The sequence below is a fragment of the Microtus oregoni genome, unplaced genomic scaffold (genome assembly GCF_018167655.1).
Source record: "Microtus oregoni isolate MIOR12 unplaced genomic scaffold, Mior012 000009F_ref0000495, whole genome shotgun sequence".
Taxonomy (NCBI): Eukaryota; Metazoa; Chordata; class Mammalia; order Rodentia; family Cricetidae; genus Microtus; species Microtus oregoni.
This window is the reverse complement of record NW_024543068.1, coordinates 23,871,849-23,893,281: the sequence shown is the minus strand read 5'-3', so window position 1 is coordinate 23,893,281 and position 21,433 is coordinate 23,871,849. Positions and strand designations below refer to the sequence as shown.

Genomic DNA, 21,433 nt, shown 5'->3' with positions numbered 1-21,433 from the left:
CTGTTGGTAGTAGCCTGCTTGACGTCGGGTCTGGGGGGAGCTCGTAGGTGGTAGTGGCTGAATCCGGCGTCGGGGGTGGAAAGCCAAAGCAGAGGAGACGCCATGGACGATCAGGGCTGCCCCAGATGTAAGACCACCAAATACCGGAACCCTTCGCTGAAGCTGATGGTGAACGTGTGCGGACACACTTTGTAAGTCTGGAGACCCTGGATTCCTAGGGTGGGAGGACAGTCCTGGGAGACGCTAGGAGGCAACTCCGGGGGGAATAAAGGGTGTGGTTAGTTTCTGCGTCGAGGGGGGAAAATGGAAAAAGGCGGAGTTGTTCCTTTAAAAGATCTGTAGCCGCTTGCCCCGCGCGTCTCTGGCCTACTTTGAACTTGGGAGTTTTGATTGTGGCACCTGCTTTTCCAACCAGTGAAAATCTCAACTGTTTCCATGCCTTGTGTTGTTAACTAGACTCCAGACTTCTGGCTGAAAGTGTGGGGGATTGGAGTGTTTAATTCCTTACGAAACGTTGTTGTTGTTGTTACTGTGGGTGTATACTGTTGCTATTGATTGAATGGATTAATTGGAAAACCTTCTCTGTGTGTGTATGAGTCCTGATGTATTCGATTGGACCTTAATCGTGTAAAGAAAGGAAATACAGACTCTAGGTAGTTATTTTGAAGATAGGTAATGGTTGGCTTTTATTGGGTGCACATTATATTCCAGGCACTGTAGCGTTTTACCATAAGCAATCTCATGGTGAGTTTATGTGGGTACCATTCCCTTCAGCATAGGAAATGAGCCTGAGACTTCCCAGGACCCTCGGTCTTGAGAGTCTAGAACCCAGAAAGTGGCTCTAGGAAGTAAGTGCATTTTGGTTGCTTGATGGGGAAAGGAGGGAGAGTGACCTGTGTATTTTGCATAAGTGCAGAATTTGCATAAGTGCAGAATTTGGTCAAAGTGTCAGTCAGAGTTTTATGGTGAAGTGGTTTAGTAAAAGGTGGGTTGAGTTTAAAGGTACTATAAAATTTTCAGAATGTATATTCCTGTCGTTTCAGTCTTCTTACAAAAGAAAGGTAAATCACAGTGTGATAGCGTTCTTAGGCATGAATTGCACAATGGACAGTATTTATAATTGCCATAATAGGATTGTTAATTTCCTTAATCTGTTCCTTTTCCCAATTCACCTTTATTTTGCTTCAGACAGTGCAGCTTGACTGAATGGTTTAAGATTTAAAATACAGTAAATGTAGTCAACTGGAATACACGAACAATGGAAATCAGGGATACTGTTGGTTTGTTATCAGGTACTTGTAAAGACTAGACCTCAATTGGTAGTTCAGACTGGCCTTGAACTTTAAATTCTTCTGCCTAAAAGTTCTGGAATATTGGACATGTGCTACTGTGACTGGCAGACTATTAGGTTTTTGGAGAAGTTTTGTTTAATTTCTCTGCAATTTTTCTTTGAAATACACACACATATTTGTATATATACTTACATTTGTGTATATATATAAAATATGTATACACGCATATAAAATGTATTGAGATCATATCTTTCATTACCTACTTTATTCCCCTTCTTTTCCCTTTGAACTTCTTTCCAAATACTCCACCAGTGACTGCACCATTGAAGATGCTATTCCCCCATCTCACCACCTAGACACCCCTCTGTGATGGGATGTAGAAGGGCAGATGTCTATTGCTGCTGTGTGCTCAAGATTGAAATGACTGGGACATTTCTAGATGACAGTATTTCATGGAACTCCTCCCCATCTCTGGCTTTTAACATTCTTTTTGCCAGTCCCAAAATGCCCCCACCCCCATGGGTGTGTGTGTGTCTGTCTGCCTGTCTGTCTATGATATAGCTATCCCATTTTATTTTCTGTTGTACCCAATAGTTAGTGATGGAGTTGTCCTGCTGAAGAGTCTGAATTTTGTTTGCTGAATCTCTTTGGCTTTGTTTACTGTGTTTTTCTGTCCTTTGTATTATATCTGAATTGTTAATTATATTGAGTTTTATCAGAGTAATATCTAATTAAAACATTTGTTGGTTAGACTAATTAGTAAGTGGTGCTCATTTATTTTAAGTACTATATTGTAGTGCCCAAATTAGGAAACAGCACCCTCTTTGGGCAGAAAACTTTGGAGAAGGCATTCATTCTTGGGGGTTGTTAGAAGACATATGGGTATCCATGGGTCTCTGGTCAAGGAACTCCCGCATTCTGAATTACAGCCCCACCAACTGATCTCCGTCTATTCAGTAAAGCATAACTGATGTGCCTTTTAAAGACTTTTATTTATTTATTTTATGTGTATGGGTGTTTGTCTGCAATGTATATCCATGCACCATGTGCATGCAGTGCCTCCAGAGGCTAGAAGAGGACATTAGATTCCCTGGGACTGGAGCTGCAGATGGCTGTGAGTTGCCATGTGATGCTAGGAATTGAACCCAAGTCTTCTGGAAGAGCAGCAAGTGCTTGTGTGCTCTTGGCTGTCTCTCTAGTCCTTATTACTTTTTAAAATTTTTTTTGAGACATCTCAACCTATGTGCTATATGCCTATGTTGACCAGGAATGTGTCTTGTAGCTAGACAAACCTTGAATTCTTGATATTCCTGCCCTAATTTGAATGCTGGAATTATTAGCTTTGTGCTAACGTGTGTGTGCGCAAGCGCACCTGTGTGAGTATGTATATGCATGGAGGCCAAAGGATGCCCAGTGACCTGCTGTATCATTCTCTGCCTTATTCCTTTGAGACAGGGTTTCTCATTAAGCCTGAAGCTAGCTAACCATCCCTCGTAGTGCTCTGGCTACAGGCGCCTAAGGCCATGTCCAGCTTCTTTCTGTGGGTACTGGTATCTGAGTTCAGGGCCTTATGCTTGCACAGCGAGTGTTCTTAGCTACTGAGCCAACTCTCCAGCACCTCTCTCCCCTTCCCAACCTGTTTGAGACAGGATTTTGCTTTGTAGCTCAGCTGGCCGTGAACTAACTAGATAGCCTAGGCTGGCCTCAAACTCAAGATCCTCCTCTCTTGGCCTCCAGAGTGCTGATATTGGGGCATATGCAGGCGGGAACTTTGGTGACAGAAGGTATCCTAGGGTATTTGGCCTTATGGACACCTTTTAGAACAAACATTCACTCATACATTCATTTATTCATTCATTCATACGTGTGTTTTACCTGTATATATGGAGTCGGATCTCCTGGAACTGTAGTTAGAGATAGTTGTTGGCCACCGTGTGGGTTCTGGGAATTGAACCTGGGTTCTCTGGAAGAACGTCCAGTGCTGTTAACCACTGAGTCATTTCTGTGGTCCTCAGCGCTTCCTTTCTATGAAGTCATGTTATCAAATTTGTGCCCTAAGAGTCAAACAGATAATAGGAAATTGTATGTTAAATTTTAAGAATTATTGGTTAATATGTAAATTATTTTATTCTGTAAGAGCCCGAAACAATGGCATATTAATTGCTTAGCCCTTTAGATTACAAGTAGAAACAGAAATAAAATTAGTTTTTTTCATCACTTCTTTCTTTGGTGGGCATGAAGTATATCTAACAAGTATTATGATAGCCTACTTGACTCTCGATCCTAGATTGGCTATTTAATGTGTACGTTTAGTGAAAATTAGTCATTCATTCTAAGGCTGTGAGGGATTGCTTGAGGCACAGTTAAGTAAATTTAAGAATTTACCCTTACCTATGAAGAGATATTGCCAATATTCTACATAAAAAATAGTTTCTTGAACTGGCAATATGGCTCAATGGGTAATTGTGCTTGCCATCAAACCAGGTGACTTGAGTTTGATCCCTGGGACCTACATAGTGGGAGGAGAAAACCCAACTCCTGCAAGTTGCCCTCTGATCTCCGAGACACACTCTCTTCCCCCAAGTAAGTAAATAAATGTAATAAAAAAAATGGTTTGTTAGGTTTAAGTTTTAGGAGTCTGGTAATTTGCTTCCTAATTTACTTAGCAAGTGGAGCCTAAAATGGTATATGGAATGAGAATAATTTAGTGAGAAGCCTGGAGATAGTTTGTGCTAAATCTATTTTCAAAGACAAAAAACAACAATAAGTTATTAGTTATTACTCTTTAGTAATTGATATTTTTTGTAGGCTTTCTTGTACACTCAATAAAATTGCCAGGTCATTGATTCCCAGACTTGCCTCATATTAAAGAATCATCTGGGATGTCTATTTAAAATACAAACTTCCGGTCCCTGTTACAATTTTTTTCTCAGGGTGAGGTGGGAAGAAGACCCATACTTTATATTACTTATCTAGGTGAATTTTGTGCTCAAATAGTTTTTAAACATTACTAGGGTTGTTGTATAACAAAGAATGGCAGGCATGGTTTCTGCCTCGCCACCCATAACCCCTGTGTTTTTAGCTCTTTTGAGTGACCCAGAGGAAATTAGCTTGTATTTTTACAAGGAAAATTTAGTTATAAAAATTTGTAATTGACAAGCTGGAGAGATGGCTCAGCGGTTAAGAGCAGAGAACCCAGGGTCAGTTTCTAGCACCCATATGACGGCTCACAACTGTCTGTAACTCACAGTTCAGGGGATCCAACATCCTCACACAGATATTCACACAAAACACTGATGCACATAAAATTAAAAAAGAAAGAAAATCATTTAAACATTTCTAATTGAGGCATGAAAGTGGCTTTATGTTATTCTTTTAAATAATCTACTTGTTATAAAGTACTATTTGTTGCTAGGCAGTGGTGGCTCATATCTTTAATCCCAGGATTGGAAGGCAGAGGCGGGTGAATCTCTGAGAGTTTGAGGCCTTCCTGGTCTACAGAGTAGTGAGTTCTGGGACAGCCAGAGCTGTTACACTGAAAAACCCTGACTTGTAAAACCAAAAAAAAAAAAAAAAGAGTACTATTTGTTAAAGAAATCATAAACAGAAACTTGCCATATCAACATGTGTGGTGCATGTCTTCAATTCCAAAATTTGGGAGGCAGAGGCAGGTGTATCTCTATGACTTTTCTTTTTCACTGTAGTCTTGGCTGTGCTGATCTCAAACTGATAGAGAGCCACCTGCCTCTGCCTCCCAAGTTCTGGGATTAAAGGCGTGCACCACCATACATGACCTGATCTCTGTAAATTTGAGGCCAGTCTGGTCTACCTAGTTCCAGGCTAGCCAGGGCTATTTAGTGAGACCCAAAAAGAAGAAGAAACAAGAGCTTGAAATCTTGCAACCATAGGAAAAGGGCCTTTGATTAGTGGATACATCTTAAACTGATGAAGGGAAGCACCAAGGAACAAAATGTTTGGTGGTTTCAAATGCATAAATGATGTATAAGGCAGCCATTGAGGAAGAGAAGGGGAGAGCCTCTTAGGAGAGTCTGATGTGGCTTAGTGAGGAACTTTGTACGAAAGGATTGACAGGAAGCTGGAAGACCTGATAATTAGAAATTAGAAGGGTCTTGGCAATCTTGCTAATACTCCACACCCACCATTCTTTTCAGACATACAGGGAAGCGAAAGCCCTTCCAATCTTTTGTGTATACATTTGATAGGGATTATTCAATTAAATTTTAATCATGTTTGCTAAATAAGATTCTATGAAGGTTGCATTCTGTACTTTTCTATGTTTAGAATGAAAATAGCATAAGAGGAAAATACTATATTATCAAATTAAGTTTCATCTACTTAGAACAATTCTCTCTTTACATTTTGTTTTTTAGGATATTAGTTTAAACCAAAAAGAAACACTGCCGAAACTTTAAATGTTCAGTCATGGTTTTGTGGGCTGTTGCTGCATTTTGCCACGTCTTTGTCCTTGGCATATGATATACTAACAGTGTCGGTATTTATTTTATAATTATAATTAGATAACAAGAAGGCTAAATGAATTTTATCACTTTTGAGAAGAAGTAATTTCAATACCTTCACTTTTTGTATTTCATTTTCAAGTTGTGTATCAAGAGATATTCTTTGTTTACAGATATTATATATGTGCAAATATGTGTATGAATGCTCTATAAATGGAAAAGACAATGTAAAGTTTAATGAACTTCAGTAGAAATGCTTTGGAGTGTTAGATTTTTATTTAAGTTGAAACATGTAAAAAACAAGAATTACTTTGAGATGAAGGCAAATGAATATATATTCCTTTTTTTTAAGAACACAAATATAGTAGCTACATCATTGAAAATTAATGAGGGCTCCATCAATATGGTGCAGTGTCTCTGCACTGTGGATTCATATATATTTAATGAGCCTGCTATTCTACTTCCAGGTCTCTGAAGCAAACTGCGTCTGACATTAACTCTGATTTACTTGTAAACAACTCATCCCATTTAAATATAAATGCTTTGCAATCTACCAGTATTCAATATAGTTTCTTCATAAGTAATCCAATAATATTTACTTTGTTGCCATATCTAAGTTGTTTTTAAACAAACAATACTCAATTTTTAGTGTTGTTTCAGATTTTGCTAAGTAAGTCATGTTTAATTGATATTTTAAAAATGATTACTGGGGCTGGACAGTTGGCTCAGTGGTTAAGGACATTTGTTGTTTTTGCAAAGGACCAGTGTTCAGTTCTCACCACCCTCTCAGGCACAATATGCATGTGGTGTACATGCACACCAAACACTTGTGCACATAAAATAACAAAATAAATAAATCTAAAAAAATTATTGCTGAAGGGTGTTGGTGGCTTATCAACTTTAATCCCAGCACTTGGGTGGCAGAGGCAGGTGAATTTTTATGAGCCTAGTCTATAGAGCAAGTTCCAGGACAAGCCAGGGTTGTGCCTAAAAAATAAAAAAAATCAGTGAATATGGTGTTAATAAATACAAATTCTATATCTATACTTACCTTATGCCAAATTGATGGCAAAAGGAGCTGCATTTGACACTAATAAGCAAATATACATACATACGTATGTGTGTGTGCATGCGCTCACCTGTGCACACACAAGGATTTTGCTCTGTCACATTCCACTTTGTGCTCTTGAGGTGGAGTCTCTTGCTGACCTGAAGCAAGGCTGGTGACTGGCCAGGTCCAGCAGTCCTGTGTTCTCCCCCTAGGACAGGTAGCTGCACCTCACTTTTTATGTGAGTGCTGGTAGTTTGAACTCAGTTTCTTCTTCTTGTGCTGTTGAGCCATCTTCCCAGCCCTTATTGGAAATATTGGGCAATAGTTTTTAAAAAGTAATTTATTTGTTGAGACATGGTGTTAGGAATGACAGCTTAGCCCTGAACTCACCATGAAGCTATGGAAGACTTTGAACTTGTTTTCCTCTTGCCTCTTCCTGTCTAGGGCTAAGATTTCAGGGATGCACACCATACCCATTTACCTGGTGCTGAGGGGTTTGTGCACGTCAGGCAAGGGCTGTCAGCTGAGCTGCATCCCAGTGCCAGTAACATTTTAAAGACAAAAAGATTTGTACCCTTAGCTGGGCATGGTGGCCTGTACCTGTCATCTTAGCCCTGGGAAGGCTGGAGCAAGAGGGTAGCAGATTGTAGGCCATCCTGAATTACATAGCAAGACTTTGTCTCACAAAGGAAAAGAAAAGAATGCTTGCTTAAGGTAATTTAAATATATTTTAAAAATCTAAAATATATTTTGAAGTAGATTTTTTCTGCATTATGTAGATTATGGATGTCTTGTTTATATTTCAGTTACTCATTAATGTTTAATTCCTTTTGGAGGTTAATTGCAAAAAGCAATCTAATCTATATAATGTGCTACAATTAAATGCAAAATCATATACTTTATAGTGAGCAATCATCATGACTAGGGTAAATTTAGTGCTTCTAACTTTTCCTTGGAAAGTACATTGCATTTCTTATTTATTTCATGTGTTTTGGTTTTATATTATTTGAAAAGAGAATGGAAATTACAACATACGTTATGTGAAGAAGTTAGTGTATAATAAACTAGGAACTAATGAAAACATGGTCCAAGCAAATTTATTGCTATGGTGTTTCATGAAAGAGTCCCAAGAATAGATAAGCTCCAGAGTTTATGTTTTTCTTTCTAGGCACTGAAGTTGGGGTGTGGGTGTAAGCACCTGTTCTACCACTGTAGAGGCAGGTGAATCTCTGTGAGTTTGAGGCCAGGCTGATCTGCATAGTGAGTTCCACAAAACAAAACAAAGTAAAAATAAAAATCTTATCTTGGAAGTGCCATATTCAGTTATATGGTAGTGAGTCTCCTAGATGGGGAAAGGGTTTGTATAGAACAGGTACCTGGAGGGATAGGGTTGTTATTGGTTACTTAGCACAAGAAGTATAATTTCTCCAAATATTTTGAAATTTTATTTTATATAATATTGATGCTATTTCTTTTTTGAATACTTAATGAAATCTGCCAATACAAGTTTCTGGGCCTGTGTTTTTTTTTTTTTTTTTAAGGGAAGGTCTTCAAAAATTTAATGCCTTTAACACACACACACACACACACACACACACATATATATATATATATATATATATAGTATATAATGTTGTCTTTTGTCATTTTCTCAGGAATTTGCTTCTTTGTAAATTTTTCATGGTAGTCTATTCTTTTAATGTTTATAGATTTGGGAGTCATTTTGTAGATTATCTATTGGGATTGGACTTCACAACTCTGTATTTTCGGAGTTTTGAAGATTATTAATGCTTTGATTAGAAAGTATAAGTATATACGTAAAAGTATAACAGGGTTACTCAGTGTAACCCTGGCTTTCCTGGAACTAACTCTGTAGACCAGGCTGGCCTCGAACTCATAGAGATCTGCCTGCTTCTGCCTCCTGAGTGCTGGGATTAAAGGCGTGGGCCACCACCATCCGGCAACTGTGGAGTCTATAGGAGCAGTGCCTTTCAGGCAGAAGTAGACCACAGGGAGGGGATTTTTTTTTTTTTTTTTTTTTTTTTTTTTATTTTTTGAGACAGGGTTTCTCCGTAGCTTTTGGTTCCTGTCCTGGAACTAGCTCTTGTAGACCAGGCTGGCCTCGAACTCACAGAGATCCGCCTGTCTCTGCCTCCCGAGTGCTGGGATTAAAGGCGTGCGCCACCACCGCCCGGCAGGGAGGGGATTTGAGGTTTCATAGCCTGGACCTACTTCTTGTTGCTGCTCTGCTTTCTGAATGGGAATGCAGTGTGACTAGCCAGTTTCTGCACCTGCTACTGTGACTTCCCTGCTGGTCACTGCCTTCCCCTCCACGGACTCTCTTCCTCTGGAATAGTAAACCAAAACCTAAACCAAACCAAACCAAGCCACCTTTCTCCCTGAGGCATTGTTTGTCAGGATGTTTTGTCAGAGCAGCAGAACAGAAACTCATACTCCCTCCTTTGCCTTCCAGACTTTCTGTTGTTGCTTTAACGGTGCTATATTTAGATTCCGGCGTGCGCAGCGATTTAGGATGAATGCAGACAAGGGTGAGTAGGTCTGTACTCAGCCGGAGTGACTAAAGTTGAGATCAAGCATAAAAAGCAAGCTTCACCGGGTGGTGGTCACTCACGCCTTTAATCCCAGCACTCGGGAGGCAGAGGCAGCCAGATCTCTGTGAGTTCGAGGCCAGCCTGGTCTACAAGAGCTAGTTCCAGGACAGGCTCCAAAGCTACAGAGAAACCCTGTCTTGAAAAACCAAAACCAAAAAAAAAAAAAAAAAGAAAAAGAAAAAAAGAAGCAAGCTTCATGTTCACGGTGAATTGTGAATTTCAGCAGTTCTTAGTGCAGAGGGCACTATTCAAAGAGGGTTTTTTGAAGGGGGTCACACACCAGTTTTCAAGAGATACTTTCTATAGTGTTAAAGTCTCCGTGTGGATCAAGCCAAGGCAAGCAGTAGACCTAGTTCAGGTACCCAGCTCCCAACACCAGCCTTTTTAAAAAATATTTTTATTATAAACTGGGTAAGGTGGCAAATGCCTTTAATCCCAGTGGATCTCTGAGTTCGAGGCCAGTCTGGTCTATAGAGAGGCGTTCCAGAACAGCCACAGTTAAACATACGGACCCTGCCTTGAAAAAGAACAAAAAAAAAAAAAATTCTTTCTTTCAAGATAAAATGATTTATTGCAGGTATCCTTAAGTCTTGGCTGTATAATCAGGCACAAGTTAAGTATATTAGAATTTTAAGTAATGAGGCTTTATGCATAACAGTTTTCTAATCAGTGACTGAATGATAAAATCATCTCTCTTTAGCTCAAATTTTTATATTCTTCTATAAAAAGAAAATATTTTTATTACTCCTAGAGCAGCCTCTACTTATCTAAATTTTATTAGAAGATTATAATATTATTTTGAAGGAATAAGTCTTCTAGTTAGATATTATTTAAGTAATAAAAATCGAGAGCCACGCACAGTGGTGCATGCTTCTAATTGTAACCCTTGATATGCTGAGACAAGAGGTTTATAAATGTGAGGCCAGCCTGAGCATTGTAGCCAGACTCTGTTTTCAAATCAAAACCAAAGCCAAAAATTAAAACCATTTTCTTTGTTCAGATACTGTGAGAGAAACTGAAATGTTTCAGTTTGATTAAAACTGCTCACAGTTTTTGTATGGTTGAATAATGTATTGTAAATGGGTTTTATAAACTTAGGCATTAATGAAATGGTATGACTATATTAGTTTGAAATCTGCATAGATGGAGTCAGAGTGCACCTTTGCCTTTCTTTTCTTTAGTTCTGGATCCCGAGGATCCGTTTGCTACTGTACGTCCCTTACAAGGGCTGATGCTTTTCCTGTGGTACAAATGTAGGCAACCATACTTTGGCTAGCTCTTCCTGAATTGCTCTGTGAAAGAGTGTTCCATTTAATTCCTCGCAGAGACTTACGAAAGTGCTCTTTCTCCCCCAGACACTTTGGCTACACTTGGGGTTTCTCAAAAGCTCTGTTACTGTTAACTGATTCTTCTGTTATCTGGTATCTTTGTATTTCATAGCAAGTTTCCAATGTGAAGCAAATAAATACATTTTTTAGCTTGAAATTGTTTAACTCTCTGAGTAGGAAAGCTCTATTGGGAAAGGAATTGTGTGCAATGGCTGTTGTTGGTAAGCACCTGACACACCTCCCTCATTTCTGTGGAAGTGTCATATTTCAGTCACCATGGGATCTATTTTTTGGGCAGCTGGAAAGCAGGAAAAGGAAAAACGACTTTCATGGCTGGAAGAAAGTACATTGTGCACCCGCCTAGTACCAGACTCGGTTCTTTTTCCGAAGAAAATGGCTTCCACGCGGCGGCTCAGCCTCTTGTGGCCTTACCAGGACCAGGTGCATTATTGATTTTCATCTTGGCAGTCTTGGTGTTTCCATACCAAAACAAATGGAAAATGGCCAGACATTTGCACAATTTGGTTGTGAGACTTGCTAGATGAACGTAGTTCTTGGTATAATGTGTATGTTACTTTTCTGGGCATAGATTGTGCCTCATGATCTCCTTACTTAATTTAGACAATGAAGCTCAGTGTATTTTAAGAATGGGAAAGATTCCCTGTACAGAAGTTTTCCACACACTAGATTCTAGGAATAGTCCTCTTCAGATTGTCCTCTGGGGTGCCCTGTTGTTTGATTGACCTTCATATCCTAGTACCAAATACAAGTTTGAGTTTCATCGAAGTCAAACCTTTCAGAATAAACCTGAAGTAGGAACTCTTTGGGGCTGGAGATATAGCTCAGTGTAACAGCACTTGACTGATATGTTCTGGGTTTGTTCTCCGACACCAACACTACACAGACAGACAGACAAACGTATACACACACAAGCACACCCATAAACACACAGACACATAGAGATATACACACAGACATACAGATACACAGTCACATGGACAGATGCACAGACACAGACAGACACACATACACACAAAGAGGAACAGATTTCTGAGTAAAAACTAATCACTTTACTAACTGAGGAAGAGAGTTAGTGCCTCCTGCTTTAAGAAGGTCTCTTTTTCAGGCTTATAAATTGTTTAATTAATGGATGAATTAATTTAGTGTTTGTGCACATGTATGTGTGTGAAGGTCAGTTCATAACCTGCAGTTCTTGAGCTTCGGTCACCAAGCTCAGCATAGGTGCTCTTAGTTGCTGAATTATCTCTCTGGCCAAAAGTCTTTATTTTTTTAAAGATTTAACAGAGTGTTAACTATCATAGCAAGCATAATATATTTTATTTTGATACTTAGTGGATTTAGTTTGTGGGTTTTTTTCTTCTTTGTCGCTGGGAATTGAACCTTGTATATGTTATGCATGTGTTCTCTCTAACACTGAGCCAGCCAGGGGTAAATGTCTGTGGAAGGTTGTGTTTTCCTTGTAGTGAGTACTATTAGTGTCAAATGAACTTAGCATTACAGAATGATCTTATCTTTTGTCCTGAGTATTAGAATTCTTTGGTTATTAAATACCATTCTTAGTAAAAATTTTGTGGTTGTTTTCCTTTATTATATCTTGTTTTATAAATAGTTTTATGTGCATTTTAACCTATTTTTTGTGGAATTTAACAATTCTTAGTATCTAGGTAATATTTTGACTGGGATAAGATTATCTAGTCTATGAACTCTTATCAGGATCTTATCATATAGCCTTGGCTAGCCTTGAATTTATAGAAATCCACCTGCTTCTTCCTGGGTGCTGGGATTAAAGGTACCACCATGCCTGACCCCGTAAATTGTTTTTTAAACACATTTATGTTTTCCATTTTCCTGTATTTCTATTGATTCTATTTGTCTTAAGTGTCTTTCCTTTCCCTGTTAGAGCCATCCATTTCCCTCTCACAAAGCAGATCGCCAGAAAGCCAGTAACTTGAAGTTCCGGAGACCAAAGTTTGTTGAGATTTTGTGTTTAGTTGGGCCTGGTGGTGCAGGCCCAACTGAACACAAAATCTTAGCTACTTGGGAAACTGAGGCAGGAGAATCATAAATTTAAGCCTTGCCTAGGATGCAGAGTAAGTTCAAGATCAATCTGGGTAGCTTACTTAAATTATGTCTCAAACTAAAAAGTTAAAACTGAGCCCTGGCAGAATTGCTCAGTGGGGAAGGGTTCTTTCCTCTGAGCCTGATAATCTGAGTTTGATCCCCTGAACCTTCAGGTGGAAGGAGAGAACCAACTCAAGAAACTTGTTCCACACTTGTGCCATGCCATGGCATGTATGTGTGCCTACATTCATACCTGCACACACGTACAGATTAATTAATAAACAAGGATTGAGCCTATATATAGCTGTATGTGGAATGCCATGAGACCCTAGTTTTAAACACCAGGAATGCACACACATTCTCTCTCTCTCTCTCACACACACACAGATACACACACACACTCTCTCTCTCACACAGATACACACACACACACAGATACACACACACTCTCTCACATAGATACACACACACACTCTCTCTCTCACACACAGATACACACACACACACACACACATAGATACACACACACTTTCTCGCACAGATACTCTCTCTCTCTCTCTCTCTCTCACACACACACACACAGATATACACACACTCTCTCTCACACACACACAGACACGCACATACACACACACTCTCTCTCTCACACACACAGATACACAGGCGTCCACATGTTCTACATCTGAACAAGTAAGTCTCATCTTCATGACTTTTGAAAAGTGCTTTCTTCAGTAGTGTCTAAACGGTTTTAGTAGCTTCAAATGGATTAGCAAGACAGGATGATGGAAAGAGTCTTAAGGAACGGACACTTTCGTATGGTAAAATGGTTCTATATATTATGGTATGTTTTAAATATGGATTTCACATACGTTTTTTTGTACTTCACCAAAAATTAAATTATGACCTTCACTTGGTCAGAACGATTTACTGAGCTGTGCAAGATCATGTACATACAAAGCTAAAGAGGACACAAAGTTTGGAGCAGCTTAGAGGTACAGTGCTTGCCCAGCTTGGATGAGGCCTTGAGTTCAAGCCCCAGTGCAAGCAGGGCAGGAGGGGATTGGTACCTAAAAGATCCGAGAAAAGAAAACTCTTCGTGGTTTTTTTCTTATTAGCTCAGTTTGCAATTGAATTTATCAGCTGCTGTATAGGGGGTAGTTTAGTACTTTGTAGAGACTTCATAAAACCCAAAGGCTCCCCATAAATTATCTGGCTGACACAATTTATTTTAATGGATAAGATTACAGATTTTTTTTTTTTGCTTTTAGGATTTATGGTATTGGAATTTTACAAATTCAGAGTTGTCCTCACCTCCCCCCAGTTAAACAAAATTCATGAAGTTAAGAAACTCATATCTAAGGAGTTAGGCCGTGCAATTTTTGTTAGTTTTGAAGCAGATTCTCTTTTGAGGTTTGAACAAGCACACTTGTTTGTTCATTGCTTGTCTTGTTAGTGTGTGGATGAAATGGCCATCACTGTGTTGCTGAGCTACAACCCATATCATTTGAAATGATGAATGATCTTCTTATTTTCCAGTATGGATAGATATTTTAATTTCTTAGCTTTTTGTGTTGGAAGAGATCTCAGTGAGTTTCCATTCCATGCTTTTATTTTATAGATGAATAAACTAGGTTACCAAGGCATTAACTGATTGGTCAAAATCTCTGGTCTAAAGCATTTTGTATGTTGGAATCCACTGAGACTTAATGATAGGGACTTAATGCTGTCTGGCTTCAACATTACTTGGCAAACTCCCAATTTATTAATGTGTTCGTTGTATCTTGTGCTTTCATATGTCATTTAATGATCAAGTAGTGAAAACTCAGAATTTACAGTGAGTTGTAATTGAGCAGTCATTTTTCTAAACCTATCATTATCTGTAATTTAGAAACACAATGACCAGGAAGCAGTATTAGCGTAAGCATAGCTTAATAAGTTCATATTAATCCATCCAGTAAAGCATAACATTTTAACATACCTTTCAGAGCCACAGTGATGGGAAAAATGATGGAATTGCTTATTGTCAAAACAAAAAGTGCTTTAGAGATGGCTCCTTAGGAAGCTGCTCCGCTGCATGCAAACTAGTTTGACTTAAGCGCCGAGAGATGCAGTCACATGGGCTTATCTGTCAGTGGCACTGTTGACTGTCTGCCTTTACATTAATGCAGGTGTTGGTGAGTTATGCTTCTCAACTTGTCACTTGGTGTGGCCGATAATTACTTTGTAGTTATAGGCACTATTATATTCAAAGCCTTGCCTTTTAATGCAGTATACCCAACTTACTCTTTTCGTCTAACATGATAGTTGTGTCATGCCATGCATACGGAACTACTGTATATATATTAAATGAATATTTACATATAATATCATTAATAGCAATAATCTTGAAGTCCAAAATAGAGAACAAACAGCAAACACTTGCATTGTCCAGTGTTGTGGAAAGCCTCCTTGCCTAGAGCGCCCATTAGTCTGAAGTCTGCCACTCTCTTTTTCCTCATTTACAACTTTACATTTGTGGCTGCAGTCACATGGCCCTTTGCTAGGGAAGCTCTGTTGTCAGTCTGTCAGGTAGCAGAACTAATTGTCTTTTAACTCTACCCTGTCTGCCAGCTGTCCAGCAGGCTAGTAAATAGATAAAGCTTATCACAAGAGGTTAGGAGTTAATGGTCTGGTTCCTTTGGAACCCAGACTCTTGACCACTTGCTTTATGTTGAGTGTGCGGAGGACATGAACTGCTGAGAGGGAAGATTTGAGACGGATTTAGGAGGTGGTTGAGATGTGCTGATCAGAACTCCGAGACTAAGGAATAGTGTGCCATGGCTTGTCATGTTTGGTTAGGTCTTTTTATATAGCCCAGGCTTGACTCAAACTCTTGGTAGTTATCTTGCCTCAGCTTCCTAGATGCTAGATTTACAGATATATGCCACCATTCCCTAATCACATTTGGAATTTTGGTAGTTATGCGAAAAATGAAAAATTGAAGATTTAGTAAAAGTCTTTCTGGAATAGGGCTGATGAGATATAGGTAGATGAACAAGCAAATCAATTAGCAGCCATGGTCAGTGAAATAGTGTCCCAGGCGGTTATAGAAAGAGGTGTAATTGGGAGTGAACTATAACTAGAGAATGAAGTATAAATTGTGACAGGGATCTGATCATCCAGATCAGAGGGGACACCAAGGGGTACAGGATTGGCAGTGCTGGCTCTGAAAGACTTAGGCAGAGTTTGGAATGTGACCTAGCAGGCTGGTGCTTCTCCAGTACTGGAGAAGGTAATGGCAACAAGATGACTAGAAACTGTGCTGATTTCCTAAGATGATAATGGAAAAAGATACAGTCAGGATCTTGTTGCTCGAGGCTGCTGTTTCTGATTCCTCTGAATATCTTGCTGATCTAAACACTGTGTTTTGTTCAGTTTTGAACTTTTACTTTTTTTTCTATTTTCTTTCTTTTTTCCCTTTTTATTTATTTATTTATTTATTTTTTTTTTTATGACAGGGTTTTTCTGTGTAGCCCTGGCTGTCCTGGAACTCATTTTATAGACCAGCCGGCCTCGAACTCATGTAGATCTGCTTGTCTCTACCTCCCAAATGCTGGAACTAAAGTTGTGTGCTACCATGCCCAGCTGAACTTTTAATTTTTAATGTGATTATGATTCTAGGAGAGATTGGAGGTAGCCTTAATTAAGTGTACAATTCTTAAAATCTGTCTCCAAAATTTAGACTTGTAGTCTGAAAAATATATAGAATCCTAACATGTAAAAGTAAAAGGATAACTTAAATGCTTTTTAAAAATGGATTTAATATTCTAATTTTTGGTTTTATTATCTTAAAACTTTTTACATTAGTTGTGTGTTTAAGTATGGGTGAATGCACATGTCCCATGCATACATGTGGAGGTCAGAGGACAGTCTGTAAGAATTGGTTTTCTTCTCCAATCACGTGGGTTTCAGGGTTGAACTTAGGTCATTGTTAGGCAGCTAGCACCCTTTAACTGCTGAGCTATCTTATTGACCCTATTTTTTAATTTCTTTCTTTCTTTTTTCTTTTTCTTTTTCTCTTTTTTTTTTTGGATTTTTGAGACAGGGTTTCTCTGTAGCTTTTTGGTTCCTGTCCTGGAACTAGCTCTTGTAGACCAGGCTGGCCTCGAACTCACAGAGATCTGGCTGCCTCTGCCTCCCAAGTGCTGGGATTAAAGGCATGAGCCACCACCGTCCGGCCTATTTTTTAATTTCTTATTTTTAGTTTTAACTGTAGTACATGTGTGTATGTATGTAAATGAATGCACATTCTGTGGAGATCAGAGGCTGATGTCAAATATCTTCCCTAATAGCTCTGTGTTTTGAGACAGAGTGTTCTTGAACCCGGTGCTTCCTGATTGGCTAGATTGGCTGACTAGTAAACCTCGCTTGCCTTTGCTTCTTTTGGCACATGGGTATGCCTGTATGGCAGATACATTACTTTAGCCTGATAATATTCTAAGAAGACAATGTAATTAATATAATAGGAGTTCATCGCTTAAATAATCCATACTACTTCCTCTTCCTCTCATTTTCAGTGCCTTGTTTCCCAAAATCTTTTTGAGAAATGCTCATATATAGGACAAACAGTAGGTGAGTGAATATTTAATGCTAATTATTATATGATTTTAGATTTATTCCATGGGAGCTTTATTAATATAGTTTAATAATCTTATTATTAAAAACAATGACCTGGGTAGATATTTGTTAGAACTTAATATATAATTGAAAACTTGAAACAAAATGAGAGAATAGATATTCTTTTTTGCTCGTTTTTGCTTTTTGAGGCAGGTTTCTTTTATAGCCCTGGCTGTCCTGAAACTCACTCTGTAGCTCAGACTGGCCTCAAACTCACAAGAGATCTGTCTGCCTCTGAGTGCTGGAATTGAAGGCTTGTGCCACCAACACACAGCTAAGAATAAATATTCTGTAAGAACTAAGAGGGCTGGGAATATAGCTCAGTTGGTAGAGTGCTTGCCTACCACGAACAAGGCCCTAGGTTTAATCTCAGGCTACCAACAAAAAATAAACAACCAAAAACAAAATGAGAAAAGTGGGCAAGGCTTATGCCTGTGATCTTAGCACTTGAAGCTGGGACCGGAAGATGTAAGTTTAGGGCTAGGCTACACTCACTATGTTAGTGAGTTCCGGGTCATTCTGTGCTATAGTATGAGGGACCCTATTTTAACTTTCCTTGCCTTGAAAAATTAAAAAGTAGTAAGGTAATATGAAGGAAATATGTTCAGTAGTAAAAACTGTTTCTAAGTAAACCAAGTTTCCAAGCTTCTGTGTTAATGTGTAGATTGTGTTCAGAGCATTGTTTCTTTTAGATGAACATTTAAAATACAGCAACAGATCAGGGCAATGGTTTCCATATGCTTCTGGAGGTGTTAACAGTGCACGTTTAGATTGGAAATGCAATATAACCCGCACTCGGTTTTGGAAGGTGAGTAAAAGAGCATGTCACGGTAATATTTACAAGTAACCCTGTGCTTCGTGGATTTGTAACTTTAGTTTTATGAGTTTCTGGAAGCTGCAAATCATTCCTCCACAAAGCGTAGTCTGACATGTGTGCTCTGTCTGGACCAGTGTTTCCTCCACTACGTACTGTTTATCCCTATGGACTCTCTCTTAGGTAACCTATATTGGTAGGGAGGATTCAGCCCAACTTGCAGCTCAATTTGAAGAGATTTAAATTATCTAAAACAACGAGGATGATTGGGGAAGTAAATAAAAGCCAAGCAGTAATTTCATCACTGAGACCCTTTAGGTTTTCCTAGTCATCTTGAAGGCAGGGACAATTGATGTTTAATACTGTGTGGTGTGTGTGTATATATGTGTCATGTGCTTGCATGAGGAGGGACCCAGATGTTTGTGCTGCTGGGTCCCTCCATGGATGCTTGATGTTGATGCTGAGTGTCGCCATTGCTCACTACTGTATAAATTGAGACAGGGTCTCAGTTGGGCCCATAGCTTGCCGACTCAATTGCTATAGCTAGTCAGCTTTCTCTAGGAGTCCTGTGTCTCTCCTTCCCACACACTGGATTGCAGGGCTGCTGCCTCCATGGCCGGCTGACTTTTATGGGCATGGTCTGAACTCAGGTCCTCACAACTGCACAGCAGGTGCTTTACCTGCTGAGCAGCTCCCCAGCCTCCTCTCTGGTTGATTTAAAAGCCTAGCTTCGCTTATTAAAATTCTGTCATGGTCTTTATAAATAGTGTGACCTTCAGAAAGACAAGGGAAAATTGCAGTCGTTTTCAAGATATGTCTGTGCAGGGTTTTTGTAACCTTTTAAGTAACAAATTTATTAAAAAAAAGTTGGGACAAGAAGGGAAATAGAACATCCTAGGATGGTTTGAAGAGTACTACTACTCCTGAAATGTTTGTGTCACAGTAATGGTACTGAAGGTTTTATATTTATTGTCTCATTTAGCATTTTTAAAAAGGGTTTATTTATATTTATTATTATTTTGACACTTTTCCCCTTTTATTGAAAATAGATTTTTTTTCCTCACATATATATCCTGATTATGGCTTTCCCTCTCTTTACCCCCAGTTCCTCCCACCTCCCTTCACATCTGGATCTACTTCTTTTCTCTGTCTCATTAGAAAACAAGTAGGCTTCTAAGGGATAATAATAAAATATAATATCATATATTAAAATATTATAAAACACAGCAATAACTAACCTATCAGAGTTGGACAAGATAGACAAACAAGTGGAAAAGAGCCTAAGAGAAGGCACAGGAATCAGAGACCCAATTGTTTGCACATTCAGGAATCCTATAAAACACTAAACTGGAAGCCATGATATAAGGATAGAGGAGTTCAGGCCCTGTATATGCTGCTTCAGTCTCTGTGAGTTCATATGAGCCCTGTTAGAGAGCATTGTTCTCTTGGTGTGCACCATCCCTTCTGGCTCTTATACTCTTTCCTCTTTCACTTGCACAGGTTTCCTGAGTTCTGAAGACAGGGATTTGATGGAGATATTCCAAGGTCAATCATTCTTTATGTGATATCTGACTGTGGGTCTCTGTATTTGTCCCCATCTGTTGCAGGAGGAAGCTTTTCTGATGATGGCTAAACAAGGCACAATGTATGTGTATAGCAGGATGTATTAGGAGTCATTTTATCACTACTTTTTTGTTTGTTTATTTTAGAACAGTAGTATTTCTTTTTACCCTAGGTCTCTGGGTTTAAGTTTCTGTTCTTGGTCACCCAAACAGTGTTGGGTATGGGTTCCATCTCATGGGCCTTAAGTCAAATCACATATTGGTTGGTTACTGTAATCAGAGACTATTCATTTGTTTCCCGGCCACCCAGACCAGAATAATCACATAGAAACTATTTACAACACTGTTTTGGCCAATAGCTTAGGAATATTCCTAGCTAGCTCTTCCATCTTAAATTAACTTTTTTTTTGGGGGGGGGGTTTCGAGGCAGGGTTTCTCTGTAGCTTTTGGAGCCTGTCCTGGAACTAGCTTTTGTAGACCAGGCTGGTTTCGAACTCACAGAGATCCACCTGCCTCTGCCTCCTGAGTGCTGGGATTAAAGGCGTGCACTACCACCACCTGGCTAAATTAATCCATTTCTATTAATTTATGTGTCACCACAAGGTTGTGGCCTACTGATAATGTTCTGGCATCTTTCTCCTTAAGCAGCTACTTGTTGACTACCTGACTCTGCTTCTTTCCTCTTCTGTCTCAGCTTGGAATCCCTGCCTTGCTGTATTCTGTCCTGCCATAGGCCAAAGCACCTCTTTGTTAACCAATGGTAATAAAACATATTCACAGCATACGGAGGAGAATCCCACATAATTTCCCCCTTTCTGTCTAAATAAAAAGGAAGGTTTTAACTTTAACAAGGTGAAATTATATATAACAAAACAGGTATCAAAAAAGAATTACAATTACAATGTACAGTCTATTTGTATCTAGAAAGTTTCATATATAATTTATCTTTTATCATAACTAGGGAAAACTATAACTATCCGTCTTCAACTCCATCAAAGACCCCAGAAGAATATAATATTACCTAAGTAAACAGGAAGTGCATTGTAAGCAACTTCCAAACTCTAGAATTAACAGAGATATCTTGCTGCCTGGATAGTCACCAATGTTCTTCTGTAATATTGGGGCATTTATATTCAGTCTACAGGCCCAATGTATCCAGCAGAATTTTCCAAGAAGAAGGAAATTTGAAAGATTGTTTTGCCTGTATTGGCAGTTTGTCAGTCACTTTCTTCTGTGTCCTGCAGGATGTCTGGCAGACTCTTTCATGAAGCATGAACCCTGAAGGCCTGTCTCACCTTTAGGCAAGTTCAGCAGTCATTTTTCTGTGGGTACTACAGGTTCACTTTATACAACATACCTATAAGCAGTCCAGGCAAGAGCAGTTTCTTGCCCAAATGGCTAGCCTTGTCACATCGAAGGCAAATTCCATAATGAGATTCTTCAGTGCCCATCAACCCCTCTGAAGTAATCGGTGATGCCAGAAGCAGATATGTTTCACTGTCAAGAAAAGTCTAAGTTTTTTTTTAAATATTTATTTATTTATTATGTATACAATATT

The 21,433-nt window shown here is 39.0% G+C and overlaps 1 protein-coding gene across 1 annotated transcript in view; it reads left to right on the top strand.

Annotated features, from left to right (window-relative positions):
- The window catches only part of Mnat1 (MNAT1 component of CDK activating kinase), a 132,297-nt gene continuing 110,864 nt past the window's right edge, over positions 1-21,433 (top strand). Inside the window, exon 1 of the mRNA XM_041658381.1 lies at positions 1-191. Within this exon, the coding sequence (XP_041514315.1) occupies positions 103-191 (89 nt within the window). The 5' untranslated portion in view covers positions 1-102. The remainder of the gene's footprint in view (positions 192-21,433) is intronic.